The sequence below is a fragment of the Gopherus flavomarginatus genome, chromosome 3 (genome assembly GCF_025201925.1).
Source record: "Gopherus flavomarginatus isolate rGopFla2 chromosome 3, rGopFla2.mat.asm, whole genome shotgun sequence".
NCBI lineage: Eukaryota > Metazoa > Chordata > Testudines > Testudinidae > Gopherus > Gopherus flavomarginatus.
In genome coordinates, this window is record NC_066619.1 from 234,600,012 (window position 1) to 234,617,582 (window position 17,571).

Sequence of the window (17,571 nt, forward strand, 5' to 3'; positions counted from 1 at the left end):
GAAGATCTAGAAAGCATAAGGCCCTTGATGTAGACGGTAGTTGATTGTTCTGAGTAAGTTTTCCTTTACATTAAGCAAATATTACACAGGAGCCTGCTGTGTGCATAAAGAGCTGGGAGGAGCAATGCTTCTGCTGCTACTACTATGCTGTACAGGCAAGGCTGGCCAAATTGAGTAAGTGTTCCATGGCCAAAATTAATGCAGGCCACAATCCAGATTTGGGCTGCAGTCCAACATATTATACTATAATTCATTAGAGTCATTCACAGCATAGCTAAGCAGTTTTTCTTCTTGGTCCTCAGATGAAGACTGTGTTTTGAGTTAGCTGTGAATAGAAACTGAATTGGAGCCCATGTTCTTAGCTAGTTTGCTTTTGCTGCCTAAGGACAGCCAAGTTCAGGGAGGAAGCTTAGCCCGATATTTATGTTGTTATTGTTTGAGTTATCAGTAAAGCAACATGTCTATGCCAGGAAAGGGATCAGACTGGACCTTAATTTGAAGTCTGTGTACTCGTGCATCAGTGAGATTAGCCTATTCATAGCTTCACCAAAAGGGAGCATAAAAGTTGTCATCTACTCTTCATAAACCTCTTTCTTGAGGGGCACAATCAGTTGTCCATTTAAAATAACAGTAGACTGAAATGTGGATTAGATTTGCATTTTAATCTAGATGCATTATTCTTTTACAATGTTTAATTTACATCAGACATTGGTAGTGTAAGACAGAAGGACTGTTTTGGGTAGGTGGTCAGTGATTCTATAACAAAATAATCTAGTGTTTTTAAGTACAATTTTAGAGGTACTAGTGAAAACATGGAAATCTTGGTGTTTTGCCAAGAACAACTGGAATTGACATGTTATTTAGACTATAGTCAGTCATCTATAAAATTCCAGTCTGAATGAGACAAATATATGGTCCTAAGTGGTATTAATCAACCAAAGACAGATAGAGTTTCATTACAGGCACACACACAAAAAGTGAGCACCATTGATTTGAAATTTTGAAGCATTTGAAATCAGAGGCTGATTTAAACTGTAAGCTCTTTAGAGCAGGAACTCTGGAGGCTCTGAGAACACTGGTCATACTCCTTCTAGAATAAGATGGGAGTAGTTACAGCACAATCTTAAAGAAAGAGAATTTAACATGACACAATCTGATGCTTTTGAATTTAGAGAGGTCCATGACTGACCTATATTAGCACAGAGGAAGAATAAACTTTCCTTTCTTACAAAGGCGAGTTATTCTTGTCGGAATTGAAGGCTTTGACAGTGCACCTATGAGAACTTTATATTATATCTGATAGTAACTCATTTCCTGATCTAGTTGCCTCCAAGGCTCAATGGAAGCCATGAATTTATTTTACTTCTGGAGGAATTCTGTCCCAAAAAATTAAAAATTCTGTGCACAATAATTTACAATGCTGCAATTCTACAAAATAACATTATATAATCAGCCCAATTTCAATTATTTTGGGAATTTATTTCAAAATACCTGTCAGCACGTATGCCTGTAAAAATGGAGACACAAAAAATTTCCCCCGGGGTAGAGTTAAAGAAACCCCTATAACAGGAGTGGGCAAACTACGGCCTGCGGGCCGGATCCAGCCCATCAGGCCTTTGGATCTGGCCTGTCAAGGCTTTGGATCTGGCCCACGGGACTAACACCCCTGTGGCGCCGTGGGCCCCATGCCGCTGCCAGAAACAGCCGGCACGACATCCCAGCGGCTTCTGGGGAAATAGGAGGGGACAGAGGGCTCTATGTGCTGCCTTCACCTGCAGGCACCATGCCCCACAGATCCCATTGGCTGGGAAAAGGGAATCGGAGCCAATGGGAGCTTCAGGGGAGGTACCCACAGGTGAGGACAGTGCATGGAGCCCTCTGTTCCCCCCCGCCCCGGGGCCACAGGGACGTGGTGCCAGCTGCTTCTGAGAGTGGTGCGGTGCAGCACAGGGCCCTGGGGTGGCACTGCATGCCGCTGCCACCCTGGAGCCACTCCAGGTAAGTGGCTCCGGGCTGGAGCCCGCATCCCAAACCCCTCCTGCACCCCACACCCCAACCCCCTGCCACAAACCCTGCACTCCAACCCCCTGCCCTGAGCTCCCCAAACCTCCTGCCATGAGCCCCTACCACACCCGTCCTGCACCCCAACCCCCTGCCATGAGCCCTTGACACCCTTCCATGCACCCCAATCCCTTGCCCTGAGCTCCTTCCTGCACATCGCACTCCCTCCCACATCCCTGCCCCTGCCCCAGCCCTACATTCATGGTCCTGCAAACAATTGCCCCACCCAGATGTGGCCCTGAGGCCAAAAACTTTGCCCATCCCTGACTTAGAACAACCCAATTCTAGTTTCTCTGCCCGCTCCTGCCAGAACCCAGCTGGGGGCCAGACACTCACACCCCCTCACCTCCCAGTGCCCAGCTGTGCCCCTCCCCACCCAGCCCAGACCCTCACATTCCCTACCCTGCTAGATCCTAGGGATCCAGAGGAAAAAACAGCCTGATCCTGGGTTCTGGGCTTGCACAGAGTTTCCTGTGCACTGCCTCCTTCCTTCAGGTCATGCTGGGAACTCCAGTTCCCTCCTCCCTGCAGCCTTGTCTTCTATTTGTGAGCCGGGTTCTGCCAAGTCCAGCTGCCCCTAGTGGCAGTCAACATCTTTACAGCCAATTTCTGTTGGGGGCAAAAGGAAATTCTGAACCCACAACATTAATTTCTGCAAAATTCCGCATTGCACAGTGGTGCAGAATTCCCCCAGAAGTATTATTTATTTGGAAGCTGCTTTTCAGTTTGGTTTAGTACAATACATGAGTCTCAAGAAATTAAATTTATAATTGAAATTTAAAGCCAAGAATGAATTATACATAAAACTTAAGGGAAAGGAAATTGTCCACCCCCAACTCTGCTAAATGTGGCATTGCAACATGTTCATGCCACCAGGAGTGATGTCATAAAGCCAAGGCCTAACAAATGCAAATGAATTTCCTGCTACTGCAAACCCTTGCCACTGGTAAACATTTTTAATTTCTGATCATTTGTTGTTATGATCTTACAAAACTATGTGGCAAGCCAGTTCTTATGAGAGTTGCAAAATTTTAAAATACATATTTCTAGAAAGTAAATGAAGTTCTATTCAACATCTCAGTGCTAACTAGTTAGATACAGTTGAGTCATTCCCATTTGTGTTTATCTTCCATGGTTTTCAATTTTCTTTGTTCCACAGTCTTCTTCCATTGACAGAAAAAACCCATAGTGATACAGACATTTCACCTTCTTTTCCAGAAAACAGACTTTCAGTAATAAAAGAGAAAATATTCTTCACCCAATATTTTTTTAGTATCATAGGAAATCTCCAGATATTTTGATCATCAAACCTATAATCCTTTATCCAAGCCCTCAAAGCATTTTACAAAGGTAAGTTATCCTCATCTTACAAGTGTGGAAATGGAATATTTTCCTCCTAAGCTGTAATGCTGTGAAAAGGAAGAACTAGCTTTAGTTTCAAATTAGCTTTACAATCATCTTTTTTTATGAAGTGTTTATTTTTAAACAAAGAAGTCCAGTATACAGGTTATTGGGCATGAGGCCCTGTAAGATGGTCTATTTCACAGAAAGTGACACGAAGTTCAACAACAACATCTGCGCACTGACTTTTTTTGTTTCAGATCAGTTCTAATTTTCACAGAGAATTTTGTAATAGCATTTCTTGCTTGCACAATCAGCACTCTTAAAAGTCAACAGCCAGTTTTCAGATGTACCTGGTTTGTGTTTCTACTTTCACTTCAAAAAGCAGAGTGCCAAGAATTGGTATAACAATATACTGAGTAAAATGTGTTATTTATTCAGGAAATACACATGCTGTATCAGCAAAATGCCCACAGATTTCCTCACATCATTTTTCAATAGCAGAAAATTTGAGTTCAGCTGTGAAACAAGATGCAGATATTTCTGTTTAAATGTAATTAATCCATACTGCATGAACGAGAGATACGGTACAATCCAGAAACACAGAAAGCGCACTCAGCCTGAATGTACCATATGCTAAAACGCAAACAAAATAAATTCATTTGTCAAGTTTCTTTAATGCAAAGCCAGGCTATTTCAAACCAAACAAAGAACATAATTCTCTAGACAACTGCAATCAAAGATAAATGACTTATGACAAAGCTATGTTATCTAAGGCTAAAAAAGTGAATTAATTGTTGATGGCACTTTTATATAAAGTCATTCTTTGCAATACATTTAAAACAGACTGTCAAAAATGCAAAAGAAGGATTAAAGGGCACCAACTGGTCCAGGAGGATGGAAGGGTGTTTACCACCTTGGGTAATTGGATAGCTTTTGCCTCCTCTGCAAAGTACTTCTCCAAGTCCTCCTAGAGTGATGTATACTACCCTGGCCCAGCATCACCATCAAAAACTCCCACCCCAAGATAGGTGGAAAAGCAGCACAAGATTGCTTCTGAACTTGGATCTCCCACTGCGTGGTAGTAAGCTGAGCCATCCATCTTGGTAACTCTTGATTGTATATAGTGATATTCTGAGATATATTAAAATCATTTGCTCATAGAAAAGAAGGGAAGGTGAAGGAGAATCCTTATGTTGAGGCCACAGTATCTCCTCAGAAATAGGTAATAAAAAAAGATATCAGATTTAGGTTAGACTACGGGGTGATCTTTTCTTCAGCCATTCAAAATCAACTTTGACAGTGCTGATATGCAGGGGAAACTCCTCAGCTATTACAATGTTTATATAAAACATACATTATGTCCACACAAATGCACTGGTCCATATTAAGTGCTGATTTACATCCCAGGCAATCTCATTTATCTCAGGGCTTGGATCAGATCTGAATTTGGTCCAACACTTCAGGATTATCACTGACATCATGAATAACACTGTACTGGCACAATCTTTAGCATAAACCCCACTGATCACATTCATTTTGCAGCTTACATAAATCATGTCAGCAAACATTTCTGCACTTATGCCACATGTATTATTTTGTTATGACTACCAGTGTGGCATTTACACTGATTTGTTATAAAACATTTGCTCTCCCTGAAGGTTTTTAATACTTTATTTACATGTATGTGTGCTATACAATTCCCGTTTGGTGATTCTTCCACTTAGCACTTGAGAGAAATTACAGAGCTCCCTTTTTATAAGGCCACTGTGCTTTATTGCACATGTAAGTCAATCACACAGGGTCATACACCGACGTTGATCAGCATGTACAAATTGCACTGTTGTCATGAGGAGTTGTGCATGTAGATAAAGGGCAGTATATAGCCTGTTAATGTCGGACTCATCACTAAAAAAAAAATCCCTTGGCCGACCTACTCACTAATTTAAATGACTATAAATGAGCTGAATTGAAGCCCAGTAAAAAACATCATTCTCTTAATGACGTCATGCACCTTGCTAAATGCTATTGGCTCCACAGACCCACATGATAGAACTGTTTATCAAGCTTATTTTTTTTATTTAACTTTTACATTTTGCAAGGTATTACTGAAGCCACTTTCTCCCTGCAAAATCTAGTGTGCACTCACTTCAATTCTTTTGAACTTTTCTATTACCTTGAGACAAGTGACCAGAGCACTCAGTTAGCTCATGTGGTCAATTCTGTATATGATGTGGTCCTCAAGTGTTTAAAATATTGGTTTCTGAACTTGCATTTTCAGTTCTTTGCAGGATACTTCAACTAAAGGTATTGCTGAGGTGTGTCTCTGGGTCCATCATGGATCCCAGGCCATTAAATATGTTTGAGCCTCTTTTGTAACATATTTAATTTTCTTAAAATTGGTTATGAAAATCTGCTTCTTGTCAAAACAATATGTGTCAAATGACAGAGATTGTGATCTAGTGTGTCTTTGTAGTGAACATGTGGAAGTCAAATAATATATAAAACATAAACACTAATATTACAAAAACATCTCTCTTTGGCCCGAAACAATTATTAGATTCTGTGATATTGATTACTTAGGCACCTAAATCCTTATTTAGACACCTGAAGAAGGGGCCTGATTATTACAGGCAACAGGGGATGGCTCACTCAAAGATTACTTGTTCTGTTCATTCCCTCTGAGGCACCAGGCATTGGCCACTGTTGGAAGATAGGATACTGGACTAGATGGACCTTTGGTCTGACCGAGTATGGCCATTCTTATGATCAGTGACTTCAGTGCTGCAAGTGCTCAAAATCAAGACATTTATCTAGAGATATTGATAATGGGATTGACATGTAAGTATACAGGATAATTGTAACCCCAGCTCCCTGGCTGTAACTAACAATATAAGAGCTTATAAGAGAGAACAAACTACTTTAAATGTTCATTTCAGAGGCCATATATGCACTGATTTTCACAGACAACAAGACAGCCCACCACGTACTTGAATGCCTTTTCCATTTCAGTGCATCTCTCAGTTCATTCTGAGGACCTGTGGAAATGATTCTGCATATACCAGCCCTCACAGAGCTCTCACCCTGGTGTAAATCAGGAGTAACTTTTACATTCCATGTGTATAAAACCAGGGTCAGAGCTGAATCAGGCCCACAGTTTGTGTATACAGTCACCAATTGTGACATTATAGTTACAGTAGTGTATAGTGAAGTTGGGCTGGGCTGGTCTTAAAGGTTGTAGAGTCTTAAACAGCCCTGCAGTTGTGGGGAGGAAGAAGGGAGTGTACCAGGTCTGCACAAGTCCCCCTAAGAGAGGTCATGGAATTAAAGAATGTAGGTGAATTAAAGAGTTAACTTCATGACTAACAGCGTGTACAACTCGGGATTTTGTTACAATGAAAGTAAGGAAATCTCATGTTTCGGGGCATAAGCTGATTGCAACAGGGGACAGGAAGGAAGGAATTCCTCCTGCTTGTAGCCATTTACATTCCACAACTAGGAAGCTGAGTTATGGGAAATTTCCACTTTCCTCTGAAGCATCAGGTATTGGACTGAAACAAGATACTGGACTTGATGAACTAATGGTCAGATCCATTATTACACGTCCTAGGTTCCTATGTAAAAGCGCAAGGCCCCAAGCAGTCACTTGTGGTGCTTGTATTTAAGGCTGGCCCTACAGATGAGGTTCAGGAGAGAAAAAAGAAAATCAGTTCTCTTAGAAACAAACATTCTGATATTAACATGAACTTCTACAAATGGACAAGAAATCCTTTAAAATGGCAGAAGAACCAATATACTTCTAAGACCAAAATAATCAATTATTTAATTCAGAATGCAGCAAATTACTGTCTTTAATAGCCAAGCTTTTGTGACTGTGTTCAAATGGAGGGTCTAATCTTGTTCTGTATGTATTTAGAGGAGATACTGAATAGTTAATACATCCCAAGCAAGTATTTCAAACCACAATATGTTCAGTGATACGCTTTTGAAATATCAATAAAGGTCCAAATCGCAACCACTAGTGAGATTCCTTTCTTCAGTAAGGGACTGAATTTAACAAGCATAGTGAATTCCATGCCAAAACCAGCACAACGCTTCATACAACCCATTAGTTGTGTGCTTTCATAAATCAATGTAACTGAAGATCTGGAGACTGAAATGCAGTAGTTACTTGCGCCAGTCATAAACTACCGGTATTTCATCAGTCAGACAACAGAGACCACCTTCAGTTGATACATCTGTGACAAAACAATGCTATTCACATAGTTAAGAGTTTCACATCCTGAGATTAGTGCTGCCTTCTAGAAATGTAAATAAGCACCATCTAGTGACATTGTTTTCAAGTAACAGCTAATCTCAACAAGTTGTAATGTTCGTGTGATATTAAATATGTTGTCAAAATAAATGGCACACTTTTGTTTCAGGTAAAAATGTTCTAGATGTGATCCTTAGATCTACTGCTCTATTTCTGCAAGGGTTGCTAAGAGCTGTGTAAACTCTACACCATAGGAGTATGATCCTAAATGTCTATGCAATTTTTTTTATCAACTTGGTTCAACTAATTTCTCTAATGATAAAAAACCTACTAAACTTATAAAAACACACTAAGCAAAAACGACATTTAACCCTCCCTTTGGAGTAACACAAAACTGCCATTCACATTATCTTAAGTGAGGTTTGAGGTACTCTTGGAACAGGAGGAGGCACCACTGAAGTTGACTGATCCGGATGTACAGAATCACAGAAACATATCCAGTTAATTTAAAGTCCTATTGGAGAAAAATACACATTTCAGTATGATTTGTTTTCTAAGTACACCTCTACCCAGATATAACGCGGTCCTCGGGAGCCAAAAATCCCTATCGCGTTATAGGTGAAACCCTGTTATATCGGGGTAGCAGTGGCAGGGCTCCAGCAGTGATTTAAAGAGCCCGGGGCTCCAGCTGCAGGGCACCCCGGGCCCTTTAAATTGCCACCTGAGCAATGTTGCTGGAGCCCAGGGGTAGCGGCAGCAGGGCTTTGATGGTAATTTAAAGGGCCCGGGGCTCCCCACAGTGGCCAGAGCTCTACGCCCTTTAAATCGCACCCGAGTCCCAATGCCGCAGCCCCGAGGTAGCAGTGGCAGGGCTCCAGAGGTGATTTAAAGGGCCCAGAGCTCTCAGCAGCAGCCAGTGCCCCGGGCCCTTTAAAGCACTGCCTGAGCCCCACTGCCGGAGCCTGGGTTACCGCGCTATATGCGAACCCATGTTATATTGGGTTGTATTATATCGGGGTAGTGGTGTAACTACACTGAGTGGAATCAAGAAGGGACTTCATTTGAAATTTTGAAAAATTCCTCATTTCACCCTGGCCAGTTAGCCAGTCCATTTGGAATTTGTAGGTATAGCACCAGTAGTCATAAAGTTGCCTGCTCCCCTCATGGAAAAGGGGCCAAATTGTACTTACTATAGGACAGTTCTATATGAGGCTGTGGAGGTATTTGGCTGGCCATAGCATAAAGGCAACCAGGAGTCAGAGACATTGTGATAATGGTTTGGAAGGGATGAGAAAGAAGGCACCCTACAAAAGTCTGAAACATCGGCCTTTTCACAAAATGAAAAAGTGAAGGGCCACTCATTTTAAAAACAACACAAGTGTGTCGGAGACAAAGATGTGCACAATGTTATTTGATCTCTTTACTCAATCTTTCAAGCACTTAATGTGAAAACCAAGAGGCGTTGTATACTGAACACGCCCACTTACTTGGGCTTCCGCTCCTTATTGGGGAAGGGCTGCGACTTCGAGGTAACTGCAAGGCAAACAGCAAAGAGCAAGTCAGCAGACCAGGTTCAATAAAAGGTATTACGCTCCAGACAAGTATCTCAGGTCTTCTACATTCAGAAAATTTACATTGATGTAACTACACGAATGATGCAAAGTGGAACTTACACTAGCATGGATTTCAGAGATTTCATTGAGTTTAATGCCAGAAAGGAGCACTAAATCATCTAGTCTGATCTCCTGTATGTCATAGGTCATTACATTTCACCCTGGTACCCTGTACTGAGCCCAGTAACGGGTAAGACTAAAGCATTTCAGTCCTCAGAAGACTAAATCGTTCTGTGCCCCAGGCAGAGAGCAGGGGAGACTGAGGTGCTACCAATGCCTGCAGCCCCTCAATGATAGGGAATTGATTAAGCAGGATAAGCCCACATGATCCTATCAGGTGACTTGTGCCTTATGCTGCAAAGGCAGGCAACAAACAACAAAGTCTCTGCCAATCTGACTTAGGGGAAAATCCCTTCCCCACCCAAATCTGGTGATCAGTGGGACCCTGAGCATGTGGGCAAGACCCACCAGCCAGGCAACTAAAAAGCGGGTTCTCTATACCACCTTCAAGCTTAATTCAGCAAATTACCTCCTCTCATTCTTCTTTCATGACACCCACAAGAAGTGAGTCTACCAAGACATTGTTAATGATAAGGTATTTATTTATTAAATGCACCCACACATATTTTTATACACACACACACACACACACACACACACACACACACACACACACACACACACAGTGTGTATGTGTATTTATATATAAAAATAAACCACCTCCCCACACACTCCATTTATATAATATTAAATAAATACCTTAACAATAGATACACACAAAATATATAGTATAATTAAACAATTTTAAAATTAGATAGATAATTATTCAAATATAATTCAAAAATTGCATAAAACCTTTGCTGCTCACGCCCATAATCTTATTATTGTGAGCTCAGACACCTATCCCCACCTCACTGATTTGTTGCTCCTGCCTTCCATTAGAGGGTAAATTTAGACTGCTAATTCTAAGAAGCAGGGACAATCTGCTATTTATATATAGTGTGAGAGAGCCCTAAAATTCTTCTGGTTGGTTGTACTTGATAATTTAGGAGAGACTGGAAGTCGGAGAAGGTGGAAACTTGCAGAACTGGACAGGGAGGAGGGCAAATAATATACATAAGACCAACAATCTATCAATACTTTCATTAGTCTACACTTGATCTGCAATAAGGATAGTTTACCATACAGTTTTTCATTCACACACACACACACACACACACAGAGCCATGTACAATACTCAAACATAGTAAAGGAAAATGTAATAGTAATACCATTCTCTGGGAAATCATCTTGTGCAGCAATTTTACATTCACCTTATGCAGAAGGTGGGGCCCAATATATATACACACAGACACATATCATACCATATAAGTATGTATTAAGCACCAATAACATTATGTACAAATATTGTAATAGTGAGGTAGCCTAAACTCACCTATTGCGTAAATCAGCGCTCCCCAACATTTTTCACCTGGTGGGAGCCAGACAATGAGCTACGGAGGACCGTGGCAGTGGACGAGCATCCGCCGAAATTCCACCAACAAGCAGCAATGTCAATAGGTGTTGCTGCTGCAATGCCACCAAGTAGCGTCATCCAGAGGCATCGCCGCCGAAATACCACTGATTTTTGGTGGTATTTCGGTGGCAATGCCTCTGGATGACGCCGCTTGTCGGCAGCATTTCAGTGGATGCTCGTCCGCCGGCTAGTACGTGGGCACACTTAGACGCCCCGGCATGCACCATGGCACCCGTGGGCACCGCTTTGGGGATTCCTGGCATAAGTGAACAGGATTATGGTAAGTATCCCATAACTCCTTGCATTTGCTAAAGTAAACATTTGCCTTAAGCAAATAGGAAATTTGTCAAAAATCAAGATACTTTTATTGTGTGTCTTAGTACAAGCTAGGGAAGTACCTTATGGACCAATACCTTGAATGCTAATATCCAAAAGGAAGGAACAGAACAAAAAGTTAAGGAGCTTGGAACATATGGGTTGGATTTCAGTGATATATCAAGAGATGTGTAACTTGTAAAATCATCACATAAATAATGCCAGCAGAATCATGAAACTTTGGAAGCCCACCTTCTGCATAAGGTGAATGTAACACTGCTGCACAAGACGACTTCCCGGAGAATGGTATCACGTAGAACCATTTTCCTTTACTCTGTCGTTATTGGCTTAGAGCAATAAACCTGACTGACATTAAATTATTTTGGCCACTTGAATATATTTCATAAAAAACCAAAGTGTGGTCAAGCAATTGACCACATTATTTATCAACAAATTTTACATATTTGACTAAAATGGTAACACATCACCCATTTTGCACCATGCAGAAGCAGATGTACGTAATGTACGGTATAATGCATGTAGCAGATGTAAGTATAATGCTTCATCTTATTCCATGCAAGATTGTCAATATGAATGCTTATTTCCCATGTTCAACAAGTGTGTATGGCTTGTAATGTTACTGAATGCCTAGAGATTCTGTTAATGATATTGAGTGTAAAATGACTGATGTGTTATACTGTACCAAGGTGCGGCTGGGGTTTGCAGAATGAGACAGAATAGGACTCATGCTGCGGCTTCTGCTTCTGCTTTTACTCCTGCTCCTGCGAGACCACTACAATAAAACACAGTACAGTATGACACAGATCTATATTAAGAAAAGCTCATTCATTCAAACTAAATTTGGGAGCAGCCTTACTTTGCTGAAGTCAAGGCTTAACTATATGAATAGAAGAATATTTCCCTAACTAAGGCCATGATCCTGCAAATACTTCACATGCTAATCTTTAAGCACATGAGCAGCATGTTGAAGCCAATGGAACTACTCATATGTGCAAAATTAAATGCATGGTAAGGCTGACAAATCAGGCCCTAAATAAATATTGAGATTTGATACAAATAACCCTGCCTGTAGTAGAGTTGCATGAAAATTTAAATAGGATGACTTTCTTTAGCAAGTCCAAGGATACATACCAGAGCACCTCTCTTTGAGACTGCCTCTCCCTTCACAATAATAGAATCATTTTCCATCAGAGCAGGCCACACATGATAGACCACCAAGGGAGCCGTAAAATCGGAATCATAGCTGCGACGGTATCTGTTCAAACACAGCAAAGAGGATATTACCATGTCAGTGCTAAAAGAAACCAGTGATGGCTACACTGGATAAGGCCAGAATATAGCTTGTAAATATGTTTCTTAATATTTCAATGGTACAAGTAAAAATGAAGTATAAAAAAGGAATGTACTTGTGTGAAACTCATCTAACATAGGCATATGTGGTCTGCCAGTGCCAATAGAAATTTTGTTACAATAATTTCTCACATCAGATGCACACCTGCTTAGCCCAAGTGCAAGCAAGGGCCCTTCCATCACTGACAGGCAACATGAAGTGCAGTGTTTGGATAATCAATGCATATTGCATCTTCCTGGGACTGCTTGTCAAAAAATGATAAGATAAAAGATACAACAATAAAAATAAATTAGAAATAAATATTAAATGGACAATATTGGTTTCTTTGAAAGAAGCCACTTTAAAGGATGGGGAACACACTAGTTAGCAAGGCCAGATTTAGGATTCTGGGGGCCCAGCAAAGTTATTTTGGGAGACACCCATCCTTTCAATCTCTCCTCCTCCCAGTAATTGCTGCTCTTTTGCACATCCCCGACAAATCCCCTCCATCTTTTTTCTCCCTCCCTGACCAATGTCCACAGTCAGTTCCCCACCATTCCATGTTAAACATAGGACTTTCCCTCAATTTGAGGCCTTCTTCTATGAACCAAAAGTCTCCCCGATGTCATGGGTTTCAGGTAGGTCAATCACAGTAGCATCACAAAGTTACCCTCCATATTTAGTTTTGTCAGAAGCCACAGATGACAACAATAAGCTGTTCATTTTATGCCACAAGAGAAAATTTATCATTGTGTTAAAACAGTTTTGTCAGCACATTTGTTTATTGATACTTGCATATTATATAAACACATATACACAAAGCTATTTACATCACATGTCTATTGGTGATATCCATATAATAAATTGCAGGCCATGTTATAAATTGCACTGTTCATGTACCTTAAAACCTCTGAGTACTTTCAAACTGCTGCAATTCTTCCTTTTTAAAAAATTTAAATTTTAACATTTCCACTCCCAAAGTTACCCTGGTCTTAGGTGTAGGATGGGCAATGGTCAGTCCTGACTAAAAACATATTTAAGGTCTGGTATCTCATGATTCATGAGGGCTAGAAACAGGAGCTGTCTACCGTTAGGCACTGGAGAGTTCCACCTTTCCAGTGGGACACATGACTTCTTCCTTGCCCTTAAAGATCCCGAGATAATGGCCTATAAAACAGTGATATTTTTAAGTCTAGAAAAACTATTTTGGGACTTTTTAGGGTTTTTTAAATGTATTAGTTCTATCTTCTGTCTCACTCCCTGGTCTTTTGAAGGCCAAACACATCTAGTTGCCTAAGAAAGGGTGATAACACTAAAAATAGTTAGGGGCCATTGCCCTTCTAATATAGTCAAAACAGCTGGCTGGTCAGCAGCTGGCTAAAGCCACGTCTTCTGATCATGTCTGATTTTGCTTTTGTCCTGCTGAAGCTTCACCTTCTTCTCATTCCTCCTCTCTCTCCCTGACAACTTCACCTGTTCCCCTCTGTCTCTCTCCAGTTTTAAAGTAATTATTTTAAGCCTTCTTGCTGTTGTTGCCTTCCTTTTCTCCCTCTTATTTAATGTCTTTCTCCTTGAAAGCAAATGTCCTTTGAGCTCTGGCCTCTGGTGCCTGCTTGAAAGGCCTCAGAAGTGCTCTAGGATTTGCTATCAGTTCACACAGCAGCCAACTCTGAGCCTTGAAAGAGCCTTTAAACCCTAGTTCACAAAATGTTAAAGAAAATCCCATTTCTACAAAGGATTTTCACTTCTCTAAGAAGTGGCTTCTCCTTCCATACTGAACTGTGGCAGCAAGTGATGATGGGGCACCAAAGAGCTCAGAATCCACAGAACAGCTGCCAGAAAGGATGTGCAAAGAATCCTGAGATTTGTGAGACCCTTAAAGGCAGGCACTATCTGTCAGAGCTCACTGGAGCTTTGCTTGTAATGAATTGGGCAAGTAACAATGGAGGAGGTAGCAAGAAGAATCTTTTTAAAACACTGGAGGCAGGGGGGAATTTGGCAGCAAGAGGAAGATTGTTCTTAATATTTTTAGTAAAGGTTTTATAATCAAATATACACTTGAGACTGGAGTTTATAGATAAAACTGTTGTCCTGTTGGTTGAAAAAGTGACTAATAAGTGAAATATATTGCCCAAAGTTTGCATATTTGCATACATATTCCACTATAACCCTTGAATTATCTACCAAATGTGCTACATAGTAGGGAAATAGAACTCAAACTAAACAAGTAACGTTTACCAGCAATATTAAACCTTAATTTAAACAGGCTGAACTGGCTGAAGGATGGACTGTGTGGCCTGATGGGTCTTTTCCATCTCTAATTTCTAGGGCAGGAGTCTATTACTGAATATTCCAGAGTTCTTACTTGCTCTCATTAAACAGTTCTCCATCTGCACCAAATGCAATATCAAGGGGAGGAACCAAGGTCTGCATTGAAAAAGCTACACGGCACAACTCCCGAATCAAACTGCTGATCATGATGAAGTCAACTTCTGGTGGGAATGAAATTTTAGGATTGATATTCATGGCACGAATTACTTCCTGAAAATAAACATAACATATCTAGTTACTCACTAGTGATGATGAAATTGAGCTTACCAAAGCTTTGTAGTTACAGACAGGCCGATACTGCAACACTTGACCCTCCTAAATTTCACTAGCACAAAACCCCCTTTAATAAAAGATACACAGAACACCAAAGATGCTGTCTTATGTTATTTCAGGGACTATTACCTCTAAAAGATGTATTTCTGAAATGACATCACAATATCAGCATTAATGCTGACATCAGTCCTATGACTGGTATACTGATTTCAAGTGCAGTACAGTGTTTCCTAAACTATCACTAAAAGCATGGTACAATTGTTTTATTTTATTTTGCAAACACAGACACTACAGTCACAAATAAAAGTATATCAAACAGATATAAACACTAGCATGTTATATTACTGTATGAGAAAAATGAATTGATACAACAAAATGAAATTAATGCCGTTAACTTCTCTCTAGTAAAACTACTTCAAAAGTAAGATGAATTTCAGGTTTGTACAAAATATGAATAGTCTGGCTTTACATTGTCTCTGACTTACATTGACACTGGCTTGAACATCATATAGATCCTCATGGCGAACTATATAATCCAGGACAGTGTCTTCAAGTGATTCAGGCCCTGAGTAAGTTAGAGACAGAGTCTTTCTCACACGCATTTTGAATTGTCTGAAGGCCATCTTCGCTGCATGGAAAGACTCCTGCAAATGTTAAAACAGCCAGTTATATTTATAACCCTGAGCAAGAAAATAGGTTTGATTTTCAAACAATGGTCCAGACACATTCCCAGAGTAACCTCGCTGATATCAAGGGATAAATCTGGCCAAATGTCTGTATAGTTTCCTGAGGAGAAAAAAATCTCATATTAAAACGGTGGTGTTTAGAAACAATACACCTTAGGGAAGGTATTCTCAGATACATCACACTTGTTTTTAAATTCCAGATGACAAATCAGATTAGAATGCTTCGACTTCCCAGCTAGAATTTTCTATTTTTCCATAAGATTTCAACACTTGCAAAATCAAGTACTGCAGTTGAATACATTCAAAGATGTCAGTGGACAGGATGTTGTACTTAGAATCTTAAGCTCTATAGCATAACATGTCTACAGCAGTACACGTTGTCTGTTAGTAAGAGGATTTGTAGTTTGATTGTGTAATTTGGTTGAAAATTGCTAGTTTAGGGAAAAATAACACTTTGCATTTACACAGCAATGCTTGCCATTAAGGCTTGGTGCTGAGCATTCACAAATCCCAGTGACATCTGTGGAGGCTGCAGGTGCTCAACCTCTCTCAGGACCATATCCATTAAGATTCTGCTATGGCTAAGTACTACATCAATTTTATAGAGGGAGAAAATGAAGCGCAGAGAAGTAAAACAACCTGCCACAGGCGATAAAAGTGAGCTGTGGCAAAACCACAAATAGAATTAAGGACTCCTCTTAACTCCCAGTCTCCTGCTCTGTCTACTTACCTAGGTTCTTATATGATACCCAGAACATTCAGAAAACATGCATCTAGATATCTCATGTGACTTAATGTGAAGCATCATATGGATAGGTCTTAGTGGCTTGTAAATATTCATTTTTAAAACTAGTTTAAATGAAGTGGTGTGATCCAGAGTAATAATAATGGGCCCGGCAGCCAGGAACTGCCATGTTTTAGGGAAAAGATAAAAAGGATACTAAATTAAAAGAACTGAAATGGAAAATAGCAACAACAAAAAAATGTGTCAAGTGAATCAAGTTGTAATCCAGACAGGTTACATTATTTTTACATAAGGTATGTGCACAAACTGTAATGGAAAAAAAATACTGTAAACATATCCTACCACAGCTGCAACATATATTATCCTCTGCACTATCTCCAGATCATCGATGTAAGTCCTCAGAAGGTTTTGTGCATCCAAGCGTTCTTGAGTATAAATCTCACTAAAGCGAGCCACCAAGCGGGCATGACGTGCAGCATTCGTAAGCCTGGCGCGGCCAGGTGAGCAGCTCCTGAGCGGAAGAGGACTAGGTGATCTACTTTGGCAGCGCCTTGGAGAAGGAGAGCGACTCCGTGCAAGTCTAAAAGAGAGATGAAAAGTCGTTTTAAGGTCACCTCATTACCTTTAGAAAGTTTTGGTCTGGTCTATACACAATGTTTATACTAATTTAACTATTTTGCTTAAGGGTGTGGTTTTATACTGATATAGTTAAAGATGTACAAGCCCCAGTATGGATGCTGTTATACTAGAATAAAGTTGTGTTTCTCAGTATAGCTTATTCCCATAAGTTGGTTTCTAAATCAATATAGTTAAAGCAGTTCCAAAAGTGTGTGGAGGGAAGCACTTTGTACTAGAGAAACAGAATTTTAAAAAGTAAAACTTTTGGAATTTGTACCTCTTCCATTACCAATGTACAGTGACTAAATGGCACATTTAGCAAACAGTCTTGTACTGGAATGGTGTGGTGCTCCAAAAGCCCTACAGCAAGAAATAATGTATTGCTTCTGCCCATAAGAAGTTTCTCAGTATGTTCTGCAAAGCTGTCCTTTTTGTACATTTCCCGAAGCTCAACATGACTGAAATG

The 17,571-nt window shown here is 40.3% G+C and overlaps 1 protein-coding gene across 4 annotated transcripts in view; it reads right to left on the minus strand.

Moving 5' to 3' along the window:
• Positions 1-4,059: 4,059 nt before the first annotated feature.
• The window catches only part of SPATA18 (spermatogenesis associated 18), a 42,451-nt gene continuing 28,939 nt past the window's right edge, over positions 4,060-17,571 (minus strand). For 2 of the 4 annotated variants that reach the window (XM_050947778.1, XM_050947780.1), the window contains 7 exons: positions 16,830-17,067; positions 15,542-15,700; positions 14,818-14,993; positions 12,254-12,377; positions 11,805-11,894; positions 9,145-9,190; positions 4,060-7,075 (listed from right to left, as the gene is read on the minus strand). In XM_050947778.1, coding sequence (XP_050803735.1) covers positions 7,017-7,075; positions 9,145-9,190; positions 11,805-11,894; positions 12,254-12,377; positions 14,818-14,993; positions 15,542-15,700; positions 16,830-17,067 — 892 coding nt within the window. In that variant the 3' untranslated portion in view covers positions 4,060-7,016. Of the gene's footprint in view, positions 8,172-9,144; positions 9,191-11,804; positions 11,895-12,253; positions 12,378-14,817; positions 14,994-15,541; positions 15,701-16,829; positions 17,068-17,571 lie in introns of all 4 variants that reach the window. The other 2 variants (XR_007773575.1, XM_050947779.1) reach the window with 2 other exon arrangements.